General features: G+C 42.0%; 1 protein-coding gene across 1 annotated transcript; it reads right to left on the bottom strand.

Annotated features, from left to right (window-relative positions):
• Nucleotides 1-4,120: 4,120 nt before the first annotated feature.
• On the bottom strand, nucleotides 4,121-5,050 carry LOC113246042 (olfactory receptor 49). Its single transcript, XM_026486469.2, has one exon. The coding sequence runs from the start codon at nucleotides 5,048-5,050 to the stop codon at nucleotides 4,121-4,123; it is 930 nt and encodes a 309-aa protein (XP_026342254.1).
• Between the last annotated feature and the right edge of the window lie 12,983 nt (nucleotides 5,051-18,033).

Genomic DNA, 18,033 nt, shown 5'->3' with positions numbered 1-18,033 from the left:
GATGATAGCTGCTTTGATCTTTCTTTCTTTCTCTCTTTCTCTTTCTTTCTTTCTTTCTTTCTTTCTTTCTTTCTTTCTTTCTTTCTTTCTTTCTTTCTTCTTTCTTTCTTTTTCTTTCTTTCAAAGACGGCCAGTGGGGGAGGGAACACAGCAGGGGGAGTGGGAGAAGGAGAAGAAGGCTCCCAGTGGAGTAGCCTATTGTGGGGCTCGATCCCAGGACCCCGGGATCACGCCCTGAGCCGAAGGCAGACGCTTAATGATTGAGCCACCCAGGTGCCCCTACTTTGAACTTTCTTATACTCTAAATCTTGAGCTTGGTTTATGCCATTAGTGATTCTCTTGCAAACTCTTAGAGACCAGTATTTGCTGCTTCCTGGGATTGAATATGGAGACCTCATTGTCCGATGGTTAGGGACAAGCTTACAAATACTGACATCACCACTTTCTTCTCAGTTATGACCATCCACTTGTTGGACAGCTTTCTGTGCTATAAACTAAACAGCAAACACGGGAAATGGACAAAGGGACAATTCCAATGCTACTGGAAGTGTTGTGAAGAGTTCCTTGTCCCAGTTAACATGCTCGTCCCGCGTTTGCTGTGCCCACAATAGAGTTGTCTAAGACAGAACCAACTCTGAACCTTCCAAGCCAGCTTTTCTCCCTATTGCTCTGTTTCTGTGCTAACATCTTTCTAATTACCTAGACTCAAAACCTGGGGCTCTCCTTTAATTGTGTTTTTTTCCTGCGATCATTTTACCTCTAAGGTACCCAAGCCCTAGGAGTTTCTGCCCGTGCAGCACCTCTTACATCTTTGTTCTTGTTGCTTTGCCATGGGTACTACTCAAGGTCATAGCCACATTACCTCTTGTTTGAAGCATTTCTATGATCTTTTCACTTTACGCTTTTATTATGGTTACTTCAAACATATACAAAAGTAGACAGATTATACTAGGACTCTCCATGTACTCATTAGCTAGCTTCGACAATAACCAGGCCATGGTCATCCTCGTTTCACCTAGGCTACCAGCTATTTTCCCCTTTCCCATATTATTGTGAAGCAAATCCCAGACATCATATCACTTCATCTGTAATTATTTCAGGAACTATTAGAGCCATAGTACTCTTTAAAATGTAACGACAACACCATTATTACTTTTAAAATTGAAAAATAGAAGAATCATCCAAAGGGTTATTATTTTAATTTGAATTGTCCTATTAATATGGTTGAACCGCCTTTCCATCATTCATTGGCCCTTTGGTGTTGCTTTTCTGTGAGGTGTCTATGTGTATCCTTTGCTCATGTATCTGGTCGGTGGCTTGTCTTTGTACCGTGTTTGTAGGATGCATTTTCCATCCTCCCCTTGCTGCATACCCATTCAAACCTGTTCATGCAGTTATTTTTACCTTGACCCTTGGATGGAACTCAGGCGAGGTGTAATGAATTTTCTGGCCACTCATTATTTTAGAAGTCCTCCATTTAGTGTAAGTCCAATGAATGGGGTTATTAAGTTGCCCAATGCTATGTAATTGCTAGAATTCTGAACATCGTTGAAAGTTAAAAGGTACCCTTCCAACACCTAAGACCTCTTTCAGGTGGGAAATCTTCAGAGGGAACGGGTGTGTGTTGTTGACTTCGTCTGACTTAACTCTGCAAGCCCACCTCCCCCTTACCTGTGCTTTCTACCCCTGCCCCCTTCCAAGGATATGAGGATGGGGCAGTGGGAAGTAGGCGATGGTGAACCTAGAGGAAATGGAAGTTGGTACGGACAAAGACGGTAGTGCTGGTGATGATTAGAAGCGGTGGGGTGTTGTATATATTTTGAAAGTGTAATTTACAGAATTCGCCGATAGATTGACTGTAGGATAGAAGAGAGAGGGGGGGAGTCAATGATAACATAGTCTTGTTTTGTTCTGGAATCTGTATTTTTCTTATTTTGGTAAAATACACGGAACATAGAATTTGCCATTTTAACCATTTAAAAGTGTACTGTTCAGTGGCATTAAGTACATCCACGGTGCTGTGTAATCATCATCGTTACCCGTCTCCAGAACTTTTTCATCACCTGAAACCAAAACTCTGTATCCATTAAACAGTAGCTCTCCATTCCCACCCCCACCTCCAGCCCCTGGTGACCACCATTCTACTTTCCCTCTCCATGATTTTGACTGCTCTAGATACCTCATACACGTGGTCTCACACACTATCTGTACTTTTGGGTCTGGCTTGTTTCAGACACATTAGCAGAATGTCTTCAAGGTTCATCCATGTTGCATAGCGTGTGTCAGAATTTCATTCCTTTTTAAGGCAGAATAACATTCCATCGTATGTCTATACCACGTCTTGTTGATCCATTCCGTCATCCACAGTCATTGAGTTGTTCCCATGTGGTTGACTATTGTGAGTAATGCTGTTATAAGTGTCGATGTACGAAGATCTGTCTGAGTCCCTGCTCTCAGTCCTTTTGGGGATGTACCCAGAAGTGGAATGGCTGCATTGTATAGTCAATGTATGTTTGTTTTTTAGGAACTGCCATAGTGTTTTCCACAGTGGCTACACCATTTTACATTCCCACCAGCAAAGTCCAAGAGCTCTAATTTCTCCACCTTCTTGCCAACACTTGCTATTTCCTGGTTTTGACATGTAAACAATATGAGCCAACTTACTGGGTATGAAGCCGTAGCTCATTGTGAGTTTGACGTGCATTTCCGTAATGATTAGTGATGTTGCACACCTTTTCATGTGTGTAGTGGCCAATTGTTGAATTGGGTTGTTTGTTTTGTTGTTGAGGACATGGTTTTTGAGATTATAGAAGGTATATAATCCCATTTTGAAATCCTTCTATGGTAATTTATCTAATTAAATGTTTTCTATTGCTTCTTAATTTTTTTGATAATTCTCTTATTCTAGGAATTCGTCCATTTCCTCCTGGTTTTCCCATTTGTTGTGGAAGAGTCGCACATGATTTTTTTCTTACACAGATCATTTTCTACCCTGAATTATAGTTATTTGTGTACTTTCTATCTTCCTTATCAGATTTCAGATTTTTCAAAGACATAGATTAAGTTTTATATCCCGGGCCACATAGTACATTTTCTTGAGCATGACATTTGTGTCATAATTATTTAGGAATGAATAAATACAGTAATCAATTTCTTCCTTTATTTAATGTTTGTTTATTTGCCAATATGTCTTTATGTTTTCCTTCATGAAAGTAGTGAACATTTCAGTAACAAACTTCAACAGGTCCAATTGTATGTTTCACTTTATATACTATTTACTGTATCATCTGGAATACAGAATTCATAGCCTTTTGAATAGGAATGGTTTCGTTGACAACCGATGTGAAGTCCAGAGGGAAGTGAGGGAAGGAGGGATGAGAAATGGAGGAAATGAACTAACATTTATTGAGGACTTATTTTGTGCTGGTCACTATTTGAGGCATCTTGCAGAGATATCTCATTTGACTTGCGTCACCCTCCTTTGGAATGGGCATCGCCTTCCCATTTTACAGAGGAGAAAACTGAGGTCAGAGAAGTAACCAAGTAGTAGGTAGAAGAGTCCTTGTCAAATGGAATGAGGAATTTCTATGAATTTTAATACTAAAAGAGCATAAGCAGCTTATGTAGGAATTAAGGAGTCAGCCTCAGGCCTTCGTTGAGTTCCTGCTGATGTGTTACTGTGACAGGAGCACAAGCGTGAAATGAGGGCAGTGCTAACAGAGGAAGGTTCTCCTCTCCTCTGAGGGTGTTGGAGCAACAGACACAACACAATCTGTCTGCAAGTACTTATGAGTATTCATATGGTCAATGACAATGGGTAGGTGCTTGAGGCTTAAGGAGAGTTCCAGAGCTAGTACCTGTGCCGAAAGAGCTCTTTAGAGTCTGTTGGGAAGCCAGGCAGACACAGATGGAAAGAAGAGAATAATTCAAATCTGATAATTAATAAAAATGCTCTGACGGTCTAGAGAACTCATGAGTTCATGCCGAATTGCATAGTGTCGGGCACTCCAGAAACGTGGCATCAGAGAATTTTCTAAGGAAAGTCTCAGTTTCTTGGAGGGGCCTGATATTCCCTTAGCTTGTCTGGGAATATTAGCTTGGGCTTCCTAGTTCCATAGCTTTATAAGAAGAGTTTGTTTGCCTGCTCCCTAAACACCTGCTTCACCTGTTTGTTCCTCAGGGTGTAGATGAAGGGATTGAGCGTTGGGGTGACCACGGTGTTGAGCAAGGCCACCACCTTGTTTTTGTCCTCTCCCTCATTACCCTTCCCTGACCGGACGTACATGAAGATGCAGCTGCCATAGAAGAGAGACACAACAACGATGTGGGAGGAGCAGGTGGAGAAGGCTTTCTGCCTCTCCTTGGCTGAGGGGATGTGCAGGATGGTGTGGAGGATGTGGCCGTAGCAGGTGGCCGTCACGGACAGCGTGCCCAGTAAACTGAAGTTGGCCACAATAAAGCCCAGGAGCTCTATCACACTCGTGTCTGCACATATGAGCTCCAGGAGTGGGAAGTTGTCACAGAAGAAATGATTAATGACATTGGGGCCACAAAATGGCTGCCGAAAAGTGATGAAACTTGGAAAGATGATGAGAAGGAATCCTGCCACCCATGAACAAAGGACTAGCTGGACACAGACCCTTTTGCTCATGATGGTGGCATAACGCAAGGGGTTACATATGGCCACATACCTGTCAAAGGACATCACCGCCAGGAGGAAGAACTCTGTGGTGCCCAGGAAGAAATAGAGGAAGCTTTGTAGGAAACAGCCGAAGACGGAAATGGTCTTGTCTCCGGTCAGGATGTTGGTCAGCATCTTGGGGAAGATGACCGAGGTGAACCAGATCTCCAGGACAGCAAAGTTGCGGAGGAAGTAGTACATGGGGGTGTGGAGGCGCCTGTCCATGAGGGTGACGCCCACGATGAGGAGATTCCCCAGCAGAGTGAGGAGGTAGGTCAGAAGCAGCCCCAGGAAGATGGGCATCTGCAGCTCACAGGCATCTGAGAGCCCCAGCAGGACAAACTCAGTGACAACAGTGTGGTTCCCCATGGCTCCTCTGACGTCTCCTGGGGGTGGCCAATCAGAAGGGTGCGGCATCAAGAGCTGTGATGTTCTGGGGACCTGAGGACACTTGGAACTGAAAGGAAAGAGGGATGAATATTCCATTTTGTGCTGAAAGAGTCCTTTATTTGTGTGAGGGAGGTATCTTCCTAGTACTCACTGTTCAGGCTTGTTTTGTAGATACCCTGGGGATTTCTGTCTCATGTTGGGTCCCAGGCATACTCTTGTGTTGGTTTTCAGGGTGATGTAAGTAAGGCCCTAAGCAAAAATTATCCTTGCTTACATTTTTACTAAACTTTTATTCTTGATACTGCACAAATCCCTTTACCCCTAACATTATATTCTGTTTTCGATGCTTTTTATTCTTATATTTACCCCAGTGTTGGATCTTTGCACACAAGCAGTTCATATCTGAGGGTGGTAAACTCTGTGCTTAACTTAGCCATTCGCTGCAGAGATCCATATGCTCGTGTAAACTGATTTAGGATGCATAGAAGCTCTATTGCTTTCAAGATTACCTGAAAACGTGATGCCTTTCACTAGTAGCTAGATTAATGAGAGAGAGAGAGAGAGAGAGAATCTATGAGAGAAAAGCACAACTCTTACAAATCAAAAAAGAAAAAGTTAAATAATGTGTTCATAAATAAAAATTCCTAAGAGGGGGTTTGGTAGTCAACGTTCTTAAGGATCTGTTCTCAAATGGTATATCCGTGTTCTTCTCTCATAACATTTTCTTGTGGACTCTAGAAACAATGGATTCTTAAGATATCCTAGTTCTATTTTTTGCACCTGAGCTTCTATCTGTGACATTCTTTTGGGGTAGAATTATCAGCCTTTCAAGTTCTATTTATCCTTTAAGTCTCTCCTCAAAAGGTGCTATCATTTTTATGAAATCTCTTCGGAATGAATGATTCTTTCCTCTTATCCCTCATAATTTTATTATATCTCATTTGGTTTTTATTGAATTTATAGTTGTTTTTCATTTGTTGCCTATTGAGTCAAAAAATGTCTTTACTAATTTGTGTTTTATACAGCCCTTTGAAACCATTTTCTGAAATAATCAGCTTCAATAAACATTCAGCGAGTGGTGAGTAACACCTCAAACGCCTGAGGGACGGATGTGGTGGCGTTTGACACAGAAGAGGTTGAGGACGTGTCATTTATGTCGTACTTTCTAGGGGCCAGCAATTTGCAGAGTCATATGCCCAGGAGCCTTAAATTGGCCCATGTGAAGAGTTTGCTTTTCCTCATGAGCAGATGGAGGTGTCTCCCCACAAACATTCTCTAAGGGGACATTCTCCATCTTTGAGACAGTCTGTATTTTGAGCTAGTAAGTAGAGCTCTGGTTGGGTCTGCCAAAATGCTCCCAGCAGCAAAATTCCCCAAACCTTAAAAAAGTCTCTCTTTAAAACTCAGCACCCCCTAGGGGTGCCTGGCTGGCTCAGGGTTGTGAGTTTGAGCCCCATGTTGGGTGTAGAAATTACTTCAAGATAAAAATCTTAAAAAAAAAAAGTCAGCATTCCTGGAAGTTTCCTCCCTTAAACATTATCAACTACAACCTTAATTATCTTGCAGACCTATAGCAAGAATTATTTCCTAGTCACTGGAGAATAAGATTGGGACCCATGTTACGTACTTGGAATGAAGGAAATGCTAGGGATACTAGTAGAGAGGATGAACTGGTAAACTGTATACACTTTCCTTTTTTTATGGTTTTATCTTCTTTTAACACAGGCCACACCATTCATTCTAGAAACTACCACTATATCTAACATTTGTTCGCAGTTATTAACACAAAATAGTTGATCAGCCTCTGAGGCTATAACGAGGGCTAGTCCTCAGTGTTATTCCTAGGCTTAACATTATTTAGATTCTCAGCCATTTGAAAAAGAGGGCTTTGGGGAACCGGGGTGGCTCAGTTGGTTAAGTGTTCGATTCTTGATCTCAGGGTTGTGCGTTCAAGACCTGCATTGGGCTCCATGCTGGACGTGAGCTTACTTAAAAAAAGAGAGAGAGAGAAAAGTCTTTGAGTTTCAAAGGTGAGCCCAGTGGCCAAGAAACTTACCCAGCTGTTCTGTAACAGAAGCAGGATCCAACATAAATGTGATACCCAGAAGCAGGATCCAACAGGAATGTGATACCCAGAAACACCATCAGGAGGAAATAGAATGAATGCTTTTTAGGAGAAGTCCTAGTGGGACATGACGGAAGAAAGACAGAATAGAGACTAAGATGAGGAAGGGTTGGATGCAAGTGGGAGGGGAGGTCAAAGCTCTGGCTTTATACTGAATCATAATCTTAGCACAGATAAACTATGAAAACACCTTGCGACCAGCCCAAGGATATAGCACATAGATAGCGCTGCTGATAATCTTCTGGCTTTTTTCCTATTTCAAACCAGAAGTCAGAATCTGAGGGTAGGGGTGGGAGTACAAAGGGAAATGGGCCACTTCCTGAATCCCAGGCATTTCCCCCTTTATCCTAGATGCTTGCAGAATGAAGGGGAGACTTGCCTGGCAGCCTAAGAGCCTGAACCTGCCTCACCATCTACCTAGACCATTCACTGTTTTAAGAGTCAGTTAAGCGGAGCCCAGTGGGGAAGTCTGTGGATGCCCTGGAGGTTTGTCTTGCTATACTGGAATTGCACGGTCTCTGGACAGTTCTGGTTCATTTAGAAGGAGGGTGAGATCTTTTCCTTCTAACGAAAAGCGTTAAAAATTTCACCCAGACTCAATAACGTCCAGAGCTTTGGGTTTTCCAAGGGCCAGTTACATAGTGTACAAGGTGGGACAGGCAAGCTTCCTCAATGCAAGCGAGCAACTGAATGAATAAACTGAATCAATAAATTGCCTAGCTTTGACCTGGATGGTGGGGCTGAAGTTACACCATGAGTGTGTTCTATGTGCCAATCTCGAAAAGGAATATAAGAACAAAGTGCACGGACTGGGAGGGTTGAAGAAGCCACTCTGCAGTGCCAAGGTGGAGATTACCCCACAGGTCCGGGGCAGGTGTCTAGGAGCCCTCTGGGGAAGTCCCTATCAGGTCATGCCAAGTATACTACTCACAGGATTGCAGAAGATACCTGGTTCTCATGGGTATTTCTTGAAGTTCCGATATTGTCTATGGCTCTAAATGTAGATTTTACGCTGTTAGCGTGAGATCATCATCTCTCATGAATTTGACGGCATTCTCGTAGAACACCTATCTTTTCCTAACGCATCCTGAATGGTCAGCTGGCATTCCCTGGGTAGGAGAATGGTTTCCTTGAACTTTGTCATCTTGCAGGTCACAGAATCTGCTGAGCACAGAATGTTGAAATCTTCCATTTTCAGCAAGCTCATCCTGGGGGAAGCCTTGGAAAAATACAGTTATCACTTGATGCATTCCTCCTTCATCCTCCTCTTGGACTAAGGGGGGTATTTTGACTGATAGAGAGTTGCATTGCATCTTCACATTGGCTCAGTCTCTGTGAGATGATATTTCTTCTGTGGACAACGGGGCTCTAAGGGAGAGTGGGTGAGCTATTCCTGGAACGAACACATCTCTTTATGGAGGTGACATCAAGGTTGAAAGATTTGGGTTGCATCTTTGTTTTCCTAAGGGATCTACTCTTCTCCAAAGTTTGATGGGTTTGGGATCCCCAGGTAATTGGTATAATGAGCCTCCCTCACCCTCTTCCCAACTCTCTTGGCTGTTACTTACCACACCTTTGCAAACAAAAGTTTCTGTTGTTTGTTCAGATCAAGAATAACAGTTACTTTTAGTTAAAGTAATATATCTAATTATGCCTCTGAAATTGGGGGCTCCAGTCTAATATTAGGCAGTCCTATTGCTACAGGGATGGAAGGAGCCAACAAAAGTAATATAAAACCTTGGTTAATCCTATCCTGACTCCTACGTTGCTGGGGCCGGGAGATGGTGAAGATGGGGTCCTGGAGGGGAGGGGAGGAACGACAGTGAAGGAAATGAAAAAGTTAGGCTTTAAAAATTTTCCCAGCTTTATTGAGATATAATTGATAAATAAAATGGTATCTATTTAAAGTATACAATGTGATGATTTGATATACCATACAGTGTCAAATGATTACTATAAGGAGCTTAATTAACATGTCCTCACCTCACAGAATTACCACTTGTGTGCGTGTTGATAACACTTAAATTTTTGCACCACGTGGGGCTCCTGGGTGGCTCAGTCGGTTAAATAGCTGCTTTCTGCTCAGGTCCCCGAGTTGGGCTCCCTGCTCAGCAGGGAGTCTGCTTCTCCCTCTCTCTGTTCCACACCCCCCCACTTGTGCTCTCTCTCTCAAGCTCGCTTACTCTCTCAAATAAATGAACAAAATCTTACATTTTTTTTTACCACATCGGAATACACAAGTGTATCAAATCAGCATGTCGTACATCTTAAACCTGCGCAGGCTATTATGTCAGTTGTATTTCAATAAAAGATAAAAAACTTTTCAGTTTGGGGAAGAATCATTTATTCTTTTAGCAAATTTCAAGTGTACAATAGAGTATTATTAACTATGGACACCATGTTGTACCTTATGTCCCCAGAACTTATTCATCTTATGATCAGAAGTTTGTACTCTTTAGGGGCGCCTGGGTAGCGCAGTCGTTAAGCATCTGCCTTCGGCTCAGGGCGAGATCCCGGCGTTCTGGGATCGAGTCCCACATCGGGGTCCTCCGCTGGGAGCCTGCTTCTTCCTCTCCCACTCACCCTGCTTGTGTTTCCTCTCTCGCTGGTTGTCTCTCTGTCACGTAAATAAATAAAATCTTAAAAAAAAAAAAAAAGAAGTTTGTACTCTTTGGCCAGCATCTCCCCATTTCCTCCATGCCCCAGTCCCTGGCAACCACCATTCTGCTCTCTGTTTCTATGACTTTGACTTTTTATTTGTTTGTTTAGATTCAACACATAAATGATGCCATATAGTATTTGTCTTTGTCTGGCTTATTTCATTTAGCATAATGACCTCCAGTTTCACCCATGTTGTTGCAAATGGCAGGATTTCCTTCTTTTTTTATGGTTGAATTATACTCCATCAGCTTCTTTATCCGTTCCTCCAATGACGGACCCCATATCTTAGGTATGGTGAGTAGCGCTACCATGAACACGGGAGTGCAGACATCTCTTTGAGACACTGACTTTATTTCCTTTGGATATGTACCCCAAAGTGGGGCCGCTGGATCATATGGTAGTTATATTCTTAGTTTTTAAAGGAACCTCCATATTCTTTTCTATAATGGCTTTACCAGTTTCCATTCCTGCCAACAGTGTACAGGTTTCCCTTTTCTTTCTTTCTTTCTTTCTTTCTTTCTTTCTTTCTTTCTTTCTTTCTTTCTTTCTTTCTTTCTTTCAGATTTTATTTATTTATTTGACAGAGAGAAAGATAGCCAGCGAGAGAGGGAACACAAGCAGGGGGAGTGGGAGAGGAAGAAGCAGGCTCTTAGCAGAGAAGCCTGATGTGGGGCTCGATCCCAGAATGCTGGGATCACGCCCTGAGCCGAAGGCAGATGCTTAACGACTGTGCCACCCAGGCGCCCCAAGGTTTCCCTTTTCTTAACCACCTCACCAATACTTGTTATTTCTTGTCTTTTCTATAATAGCCATTCTAACAGGTGTGAAGTGGTATCTCATTATGATTTTGGTTTGCATTTTCCTGGTAATTAGTGATGTTGAGCAACTTTCTATATACCTGTCATCTATTTGCATAGAATAGATGGAAATAGACCTGGAAAAAGTGTCCCTTCAGGTTCTTTGCCCATTTTTTTAATGGGCTTATTTGATTTCTTGCTATTGAGTTGTTTTTTCATCAGTCCAGATATCTCTTGAATTCCAGAACCTTCTATCCAACTATTAACTGAGGAGCTCTACATGGATGGCTTAAGGCCAACACGTTGAAAGCAGCTGGAGGAATATGCCAGAGGCCAAGAAATGTCATACTTGTTGCAGGTGGTAGTTTGGGATGGATAGTGATAGGGTTGACAGTATGATCCCTAACCATGTATCTTTTTATATATTAAAAAAAATTTTTTTAAAGATTTTATTTATTTATTCGACAGAGATAGAGACAGCCAGTGAGAGAGGGAACACAAGCAGGGAGAGTGGGAGAGGAAGAAGCAGGCTCCTAGAGGAGGAGCCTGATGTGGGGCTCGATCCCAGGACCCTGGGATCACGCCCTGAGCTGAAGGCAGACGCTTAACGACTGCGCCACCCAGGCGCCCCTTATATATTAAAAAATTTGAACCAAGTGAATTTTTAAAAGTAAAATGATCGATGAGTAACAAAATGTGAATGTATCATCTCCCTTTCTCCCCCAATCAACTTCTGCCTAAACTTGCCCTTCTCTTGTATTCCTATCGATTTGAAATGCTGTCATCATTTACTTGGTCACCCAAGCCAGAATTTGGGGCATATCCTAGATTCTGTCCTTTCCATTACCCTCTTAACCCAACGTGTGTAATTTTGCCGTCAGGATATCTTGTGAATGAATTTCCTCTTTTTTCTTTCTTTCTTTTTTTTTTTTTTTTAAGATTTTATTTATTTATGCGACAGAGAGACAGCCAGCGAGAGAGGGAACACAAGCAGGGGGAGTGGGAGAGGAAGAAGCAGGCTCCCAGCGGAGGAGCCCGATGTGGGGCTCGATCCCACAACGCCAGGATCACGCCCTGAGCCGAAGGCAGACGCTTAACGACTGTGCAACCCAGGCGCCCTTGAATTTCCTCTTTTTTCATTCCTACTGCCATTGCCTTCACTTGGGCTCTTTTATCGGGATTTTAATATCCTTCTCCCTTTAGTTCTCCACTAGAGTGATCTTTTAAAATCACAAAAGACATTATAATATTTTCCAGCTTAAAACCGTTTTATGTCTCCAGATAACCTTCAGAGTGAAATAGAAGCCTCCCAGTACAGCACCCTTTTGATCTTGGGTCTACCTACTGCTCTCGTTTTCTTCTCCCATTCTTCTTACATCACTTAATCTCCAAGCAAACCGGCTGCCCCTCTTGAAAGTATCCTGTTCTCTCTGGTCTCTGTGTCTTTGTATATGATGCTTTTCCTACTAAATGCCTTGCCAACCTTGGCAAAAAATCAGATCCAGTTTTCCACGGGAAAACTTCTCTGAGTAGTTCCTCCTTCCCCACGCCCAGCCACAGTCCTCTCATCTAGAAATATAAACTCCGATATTGCACAAAATGCAGTATTATCACTGTTGGATTTTTTCTCTGTATCCCCCTACTAGTTGTGTGACCCTGGACAAATTCTTATATTAGGCACCAAATTGTATTTTTCCTTGTATATCTAGCATCTGGCATGGTACCCGTGGAGAAGTATCCCATTTTTCAAATCGTATCTATTATGTTTTGTGTGTATTTCTTATCCCTCCTAGCTATCTTATTCCTCCCATTGGGTAAGGAGACTGGGAAAGAAATGGTATTGCAGAAGGCAGAGTAAAGCCCTTTCACGGGAGGGCCCGGGTGGCACAGCGGTTAAGCGTCTGCCTTCGGCTCAGGGCGTGATCCCGGCGTTCTGGGATTGAGCCCCACATTGGGCTCCTCTGCTATGAGGCTGCTTCTTCCTCTCCCGCTCCCCCTGCTTGTGTTCCCTCTCTCGCTGGCTGTCTCTATCTCTGTCAAATAAATAAATAAAATTAAAAAAAAAAAAGCCCTTTCACGTTTAGGACTCGGGGCCTAGAGAAAACCTGGTTAGTCAGTGCATGGCTTCTTACTTTCTTTTTTTTTTTTTTTAAAGATTTTATTTTTATTTATTTATTTGACAGAGAGAGATAGAGACAGCCAGAGAGAGAGGGAACACAAGCACGGGGAGTGGGAGAGGAAGAAGCAGGCTCTTCCGGAGGAGCCTGATGTGGGGCTCGATCCCAGATCGCTGGGATCACGCCCTGAGCCACCCAGGCGCCCCCTGGCTTCTTACTTTCTGAGATTCTGCATCACAGGGGAGAGAGGAGACTGTTGGTGAAGAAAGGATCGCTCAGAGCTGGCTGGTCTGTGAGAAGGGACATTGGACTCTGCCCCCCGCCCCCCGCCAACCCAGACTGAGTCCAAGAGGGGAGATGGCAGAACCCCATATAGGGTTGTGGGTCTGCGAACAGAGAGCACTTGCAAACGTGCTTTCTGGGAAGGGTTTGGGGCAGTGGTAGTACCGCAGAGAAGAGGCTGCAAAAGGTTTCTAGGCAGGTGGCAGCTTCCAGAGTATCAAAAAGTGTCCCGCATTCAGAGATGTGCAAAAATAGAGTAATAATATCTAGCATGCCCAAGGGAGAGCTGCTCAGCCTCAAGGGCATCACGGATGGGAATGAGGAGGGATGTGTCAGCTGTGGACTGGTGACCTGGGGCAGGATGGTAGGGTCCAGAGGACAGATGGGCATAAGGGATGCCTCCTTGCCTCCTCTCGTCCTCCTCAAAACTCAGACACAACACGGAAGTATGCTTGGGGGAGAACCCAGAATTGACTGAGATTTAATTTCCACTATCAGGTTAATGGGGCATCTAGGGAAATTAAGCTAAGTCTTAAAAATTAAATTTGGTGTCCTCATGAGTTTGCGAACTGAGATTAATATTTGCTTTACCTGGCATCAGACAGTGTTATAAATCAGTTAATTAAATATGTATGTAAAATGCACAATGGAGTAGAAGTACATGTATCAAATTGCTCTAAGTAAACTTTGCAATCTAAATGTAATTTAGATTATTCATTGTTTCTCAATAAAAATGTGTCAGAGCTCCACGGCTCTAAAGGGCTAGTGACTCTTGGTCTCTTAACTATGTGGTAAAGTGAAAAGATCGTTGACCTTAGAGTCGGATAAACCTGGGTGTAGGTACCAGTTCTGCAGTTTGCTAGCTGGTGACATTTATCTCTGAGTCAGTTTCCTCATAGGAAATAGGTACTCGATACACATTAGTTTCCTTCCTTTAAAAATTTTTTTTATTTAATTTATTTATTTTAGAGAGGGTGGAGGGAGAGGGAGAGGGAGAGAGTGAATCCCAAGCGGACTCCCCACTGAGCATGGAGCCCGACAAATAAGTTGACAGTTTTGTTTTAAATTCATCTGTTTTTTATATCTATAACTCTTGAATAATGTGTTTATACTGCTGTTTTTTAATTTATCCACTTTAAGCAACATCATATACTTCCTTCTGTGAAAGGTGAATAGTTCCAATCACTTACAGTGACCCCCTCTCTTCTCAAATGTCTCCTCACAATTTTATTGTTAGTTTTTGTTCTTCCACACTTTTTTATCTTTTTTTTTTTTTAAAGATTTTATTTATTTATTCGACAGAGATAGAGACAGCCAGCGAGAGAAGGAACACAAGCAGGGGGAGTGGGAGAGGAAGAAGCAGGCTCATAGCAGAGGAGCCTGATGTGGGGCTCGATCCCGTAACGCCGGGATCACGCCCTGAGCCGAAGGCAGACGCCCAACCGTTGTGCCACCCAGGCGCCCCCACACTTTTTTATCTTTAAGTGATATAAATCTCTATTTTTTGACTCATTCACTCCGGACAGCATTTCTAGGCTTTCCAGGGAGAGAAAGAAATCTTCATGCTCCCTTTTTTCCACCTCTCCAAGATCCCCTCGGTGATGAGGTTTAATGGTATTTATGGAGACTTCCTTTGTGATTTTGCCAGGGATCGATTTTTTTTTATAAATGATTGATGTGTGTTTAAAGGAATATACATTCTCTAACTTTTGGATACAAGGTTCTATATTCACGAGACCAAGCTTGTTAATTGCATTCAATGTTTTTTACAGCCTGCCCAATATTTCATCTGATTGATATGTCAGTTTCTGAGAAATGTGTCAGAACCTCCTCTTGAGATCGGGACTTACCAGTTACTTCTTGCAGTTCAGTCATTTTTTTTTCTTTATATCTTTTAGGCTATGTTGATAGACGTGTACAGGTCCAGTATTGTTTTATCTTCCTTCCTTTTATTCTATATAACAACCTTCCTTATCCTTCATATATATGTATTTTTTGCCTTGAAGTCTTCTTAGTCTGATATGGAAATAGCAATATCAGCTTTCTTCTGGTTTGTCTTTTCCCATCCCTTTATTTGACAGAACTTTTTGTGTTACCATGTATCAGATACGTTTCCTTAAATAGCTTATAGCTGATTTGTTTTGTATGAGTGTCTGTCTTGGGGATCTCTGTTTTTTATTTTTATTATTTTTATGTTTTTATTTTTATTTTTTAAAGATTTTATTTATTTGACAGAGAGAGAGACAGCCAGCAAGAGAGGGAACACAAGCAGGGGGAGTGGGAGAGGAAGAAGCAGGCTCATAGCGGAGGAGCCTGATGCGGGGCTCGATCCCATAACGCCGGGATCACGCCCTGAGCTGAAGGCAGACGCTTAACGACTGAGCCACCCAGGCGCCCCGGATCTCTGTTTTTTAATGAGGGGGCTTAATCTGTTATCTTTATTGTGATTATTTATGTACTTGGATCTATTTCTATTAGACTGTTTTTAAAAAGTTTGTTTATTTTTTTAAGTAATCTCTACACCCAACATGGGGCTCAAACGAAGGCTTCTGAGATCAAGAGTGGCATGCTCTTCTGACTGAGCCAGCCAGACGCCCCTCTATTAAACTGTTCTGTACTTTACATTTAGCGTGCTTTCCTTCCTCCTTTTCTTGTCTTCTATTGGAGTGACTGAGTTTTCTTTGTTGTTCCTCTCTGACCCTTATTTTTCCATTGTTATTTTGGAAGTTATACATTTTATTTCTCTGCTTTTGTCAGTTACCTTACATTTTTAACATGCACTTTTGCTTAACAAAATCCTAGGGTAATCGATATCTTTCTTTTTTTTCCTGAGCAATACAAACAATATAAGAACATTAACACAGACCACCCCCTCCCCTATCTTCCGTGTCATCATCAACGCCTTTCCATCTTTCGTGTCATTTTGTTTTAAATAATATCTACCAAATCAGTCATAATAATTATTGCTTTTTATAGTTAATGTTTGCTAGATTTACTCAAATTTTTACCAAATTGTTTGCTTACCGTGACTTCTTGCATCTCTTGCCTTACTTCTAGAATCAGTTTTCTTCTTTCAGAAGTAAATCCTTGAGCAGATCTTTCAGCAAGGATTTGAAAATGATAAACTTTCAGTCTTGATATGGAGATACTTTTATTTCACTCTTAAATGAGTATTTTGCTAATTATAGAGTCAAAAGTTGGCAGTTATTTTGTCTTGGCTTTTAAAAATTTTTTAATTTCAATTCAATTTCATTACCATATACTGTATTATTAGTTTCAGAGGTAGAATTTGTGATTCACCAGTTGCATTTAACACTCAGTGCTCATTACTTCAAGTGCCCTTCTTAATGCCCATCGCCCAGTTACCCTAACCCCCCCCACCATCCTGTCCAGCAACCTTTAGTTTATTCCCTATAGTTAAGAGTCTCTATGGGGCGCCTGGGTGGCTCAGTAGTTAAGCGTCTGCCTTCGGCTCAGGGTGTGATCCTGGCGTTATGGGATCGAGCCCCACATCAGGCTCCTCTGCTAGGAGCCTGCTTCTTCCTCTCCCACTCCCCCTGCTTGTGTTCCCTCTCTTGCTGGCTGTCTCTGTCTGTCAAATAAATAAATAAAATCTTAAAAAAAAAAAAAAAACACAGTCTCTTATGGTTTGCCTCCCTCTATGTTTTTGTCTTATTTTATTTTTCCTTCCCTTCCCCTAGCTGTTGGCTTTTTGAGTCATAGTGTCTCAGTTGTTAGGATTTCCACTCTCTGTTAAATTAATCCTTTCACCTTTTATTTCCAGTGCCTTTTATTTTTAATGACCTGTAGTTTTACTGTGACGGGCCTAGGGAGGATTTATTTTTATTTATACTGCTTGGGATCCAGTGTGCTTTTTAAAAAAAGAAATTTATTAATTATCGTCTGTTTTTTTAAAAAGTTTATATTATTTATCTAAGTTATACATATGCACATTTTTAAAAAAAATCACAAGGTCCTATAAGACTTACTGTGAAAAACAGCGGTCTCCGTTACCCCCAGGGGATCCTGGTTTCCCCTTTCCCAGTGGCAACCACTTTTATCTCTTTTAGTATTTGCCTCCCTGTCTCTAAATAATATGCTTGTATGCTAATTCTTGGGTTTTGGTGTTAGTTGACTGTTGACTTTATCTGTTGTTGACTTATCTGTTGACTTCCTATTACAGAAGATGAGAATTTCACTCTTTCTTTCCCCTACCCCACCACAGAGATGTGCTCCTCCTAGCCCCTGCCCTTCTATATTTTATATTATAATTTTGGTTCAATTAATATTTGATGTTTACATTATTGTTGCATATGCTATTTACGATCATTTCCCCGTACTTTCTTTATCAGTTTCATTATCTTGACTAAGTCCCTCCTAGAGCCTTATGACCCGTTTCAATCTCGACTGATGGCCTATCCCTCTATATCTGGTTTGTACCTATCACCATCACCTAAGGATCTCCCCCTCCCATTACCCTGTGGATTCACTAAATCTGATCCCTGTCTCCCATGACTTCATGTTTCTTGACTTCATTGGATGGAACTTATCATCCAATAGCTTCTTGAGTACATGAAATGTAATTTTTTTTTTGAGAATTTCCGTGAAAATATCTTTCTCTGACACTAGATTGATCATTTGTCTGTATATAGGATTCTAAGTTGGTTTAATTCCTGCCAAGATGCTGAAGTAACACAACTACCAGCCTCCCTCCCTCAAGATCAATAACAGAGGAACCAGAGAGGGAAATTAACAAAGACTTGAAAAAACCATGAGAAAGTCTTGGGTTTCTGGAGAGAAGGGGTGAGGGCTGTTTCCTCTGTGTGTGTGTGTGTGTGTGTGTGTGTGTGTGGTCTCTTGCTGTGGTCCCCTTTTCTAGTTGCCATTCTCCTGGGTGGGATCCCATTCTCTTTTTTGTCTGTTTGAACCCTGAGAAATATATCTTTTCCCATCAAGCAGTGAGTGTTCAGGATGCCCCAT

This window comes from Ursus arctos, unplaced genomic scaffold (assembly GCF_023065955.2).
Source record: "Ursus arctos isolate Adak ecotype North America unplaced genomic scaffold, UrsArc2.0 scaffold_37, whole genome shotgun sequence".
NCBI lineage: Eukaryota > Metazoa > Chordata > Mammalia > Carnivora > Ursidae > Ursus > Ursus arctos.
This window is presented reverse-complemented; position numbering and strand designations above follow the sequence as displayed.

Bases quoted from the DNA above. Each gene is read 5' to 3' on its own strand.
- LOC113246042 (XM_026486469.2), bottom strand. From the start codon at position 5,050: ATGGGGAACCACACTGTTGTCACTGAGTTTGTCCTGCTGGGGCTCTCA.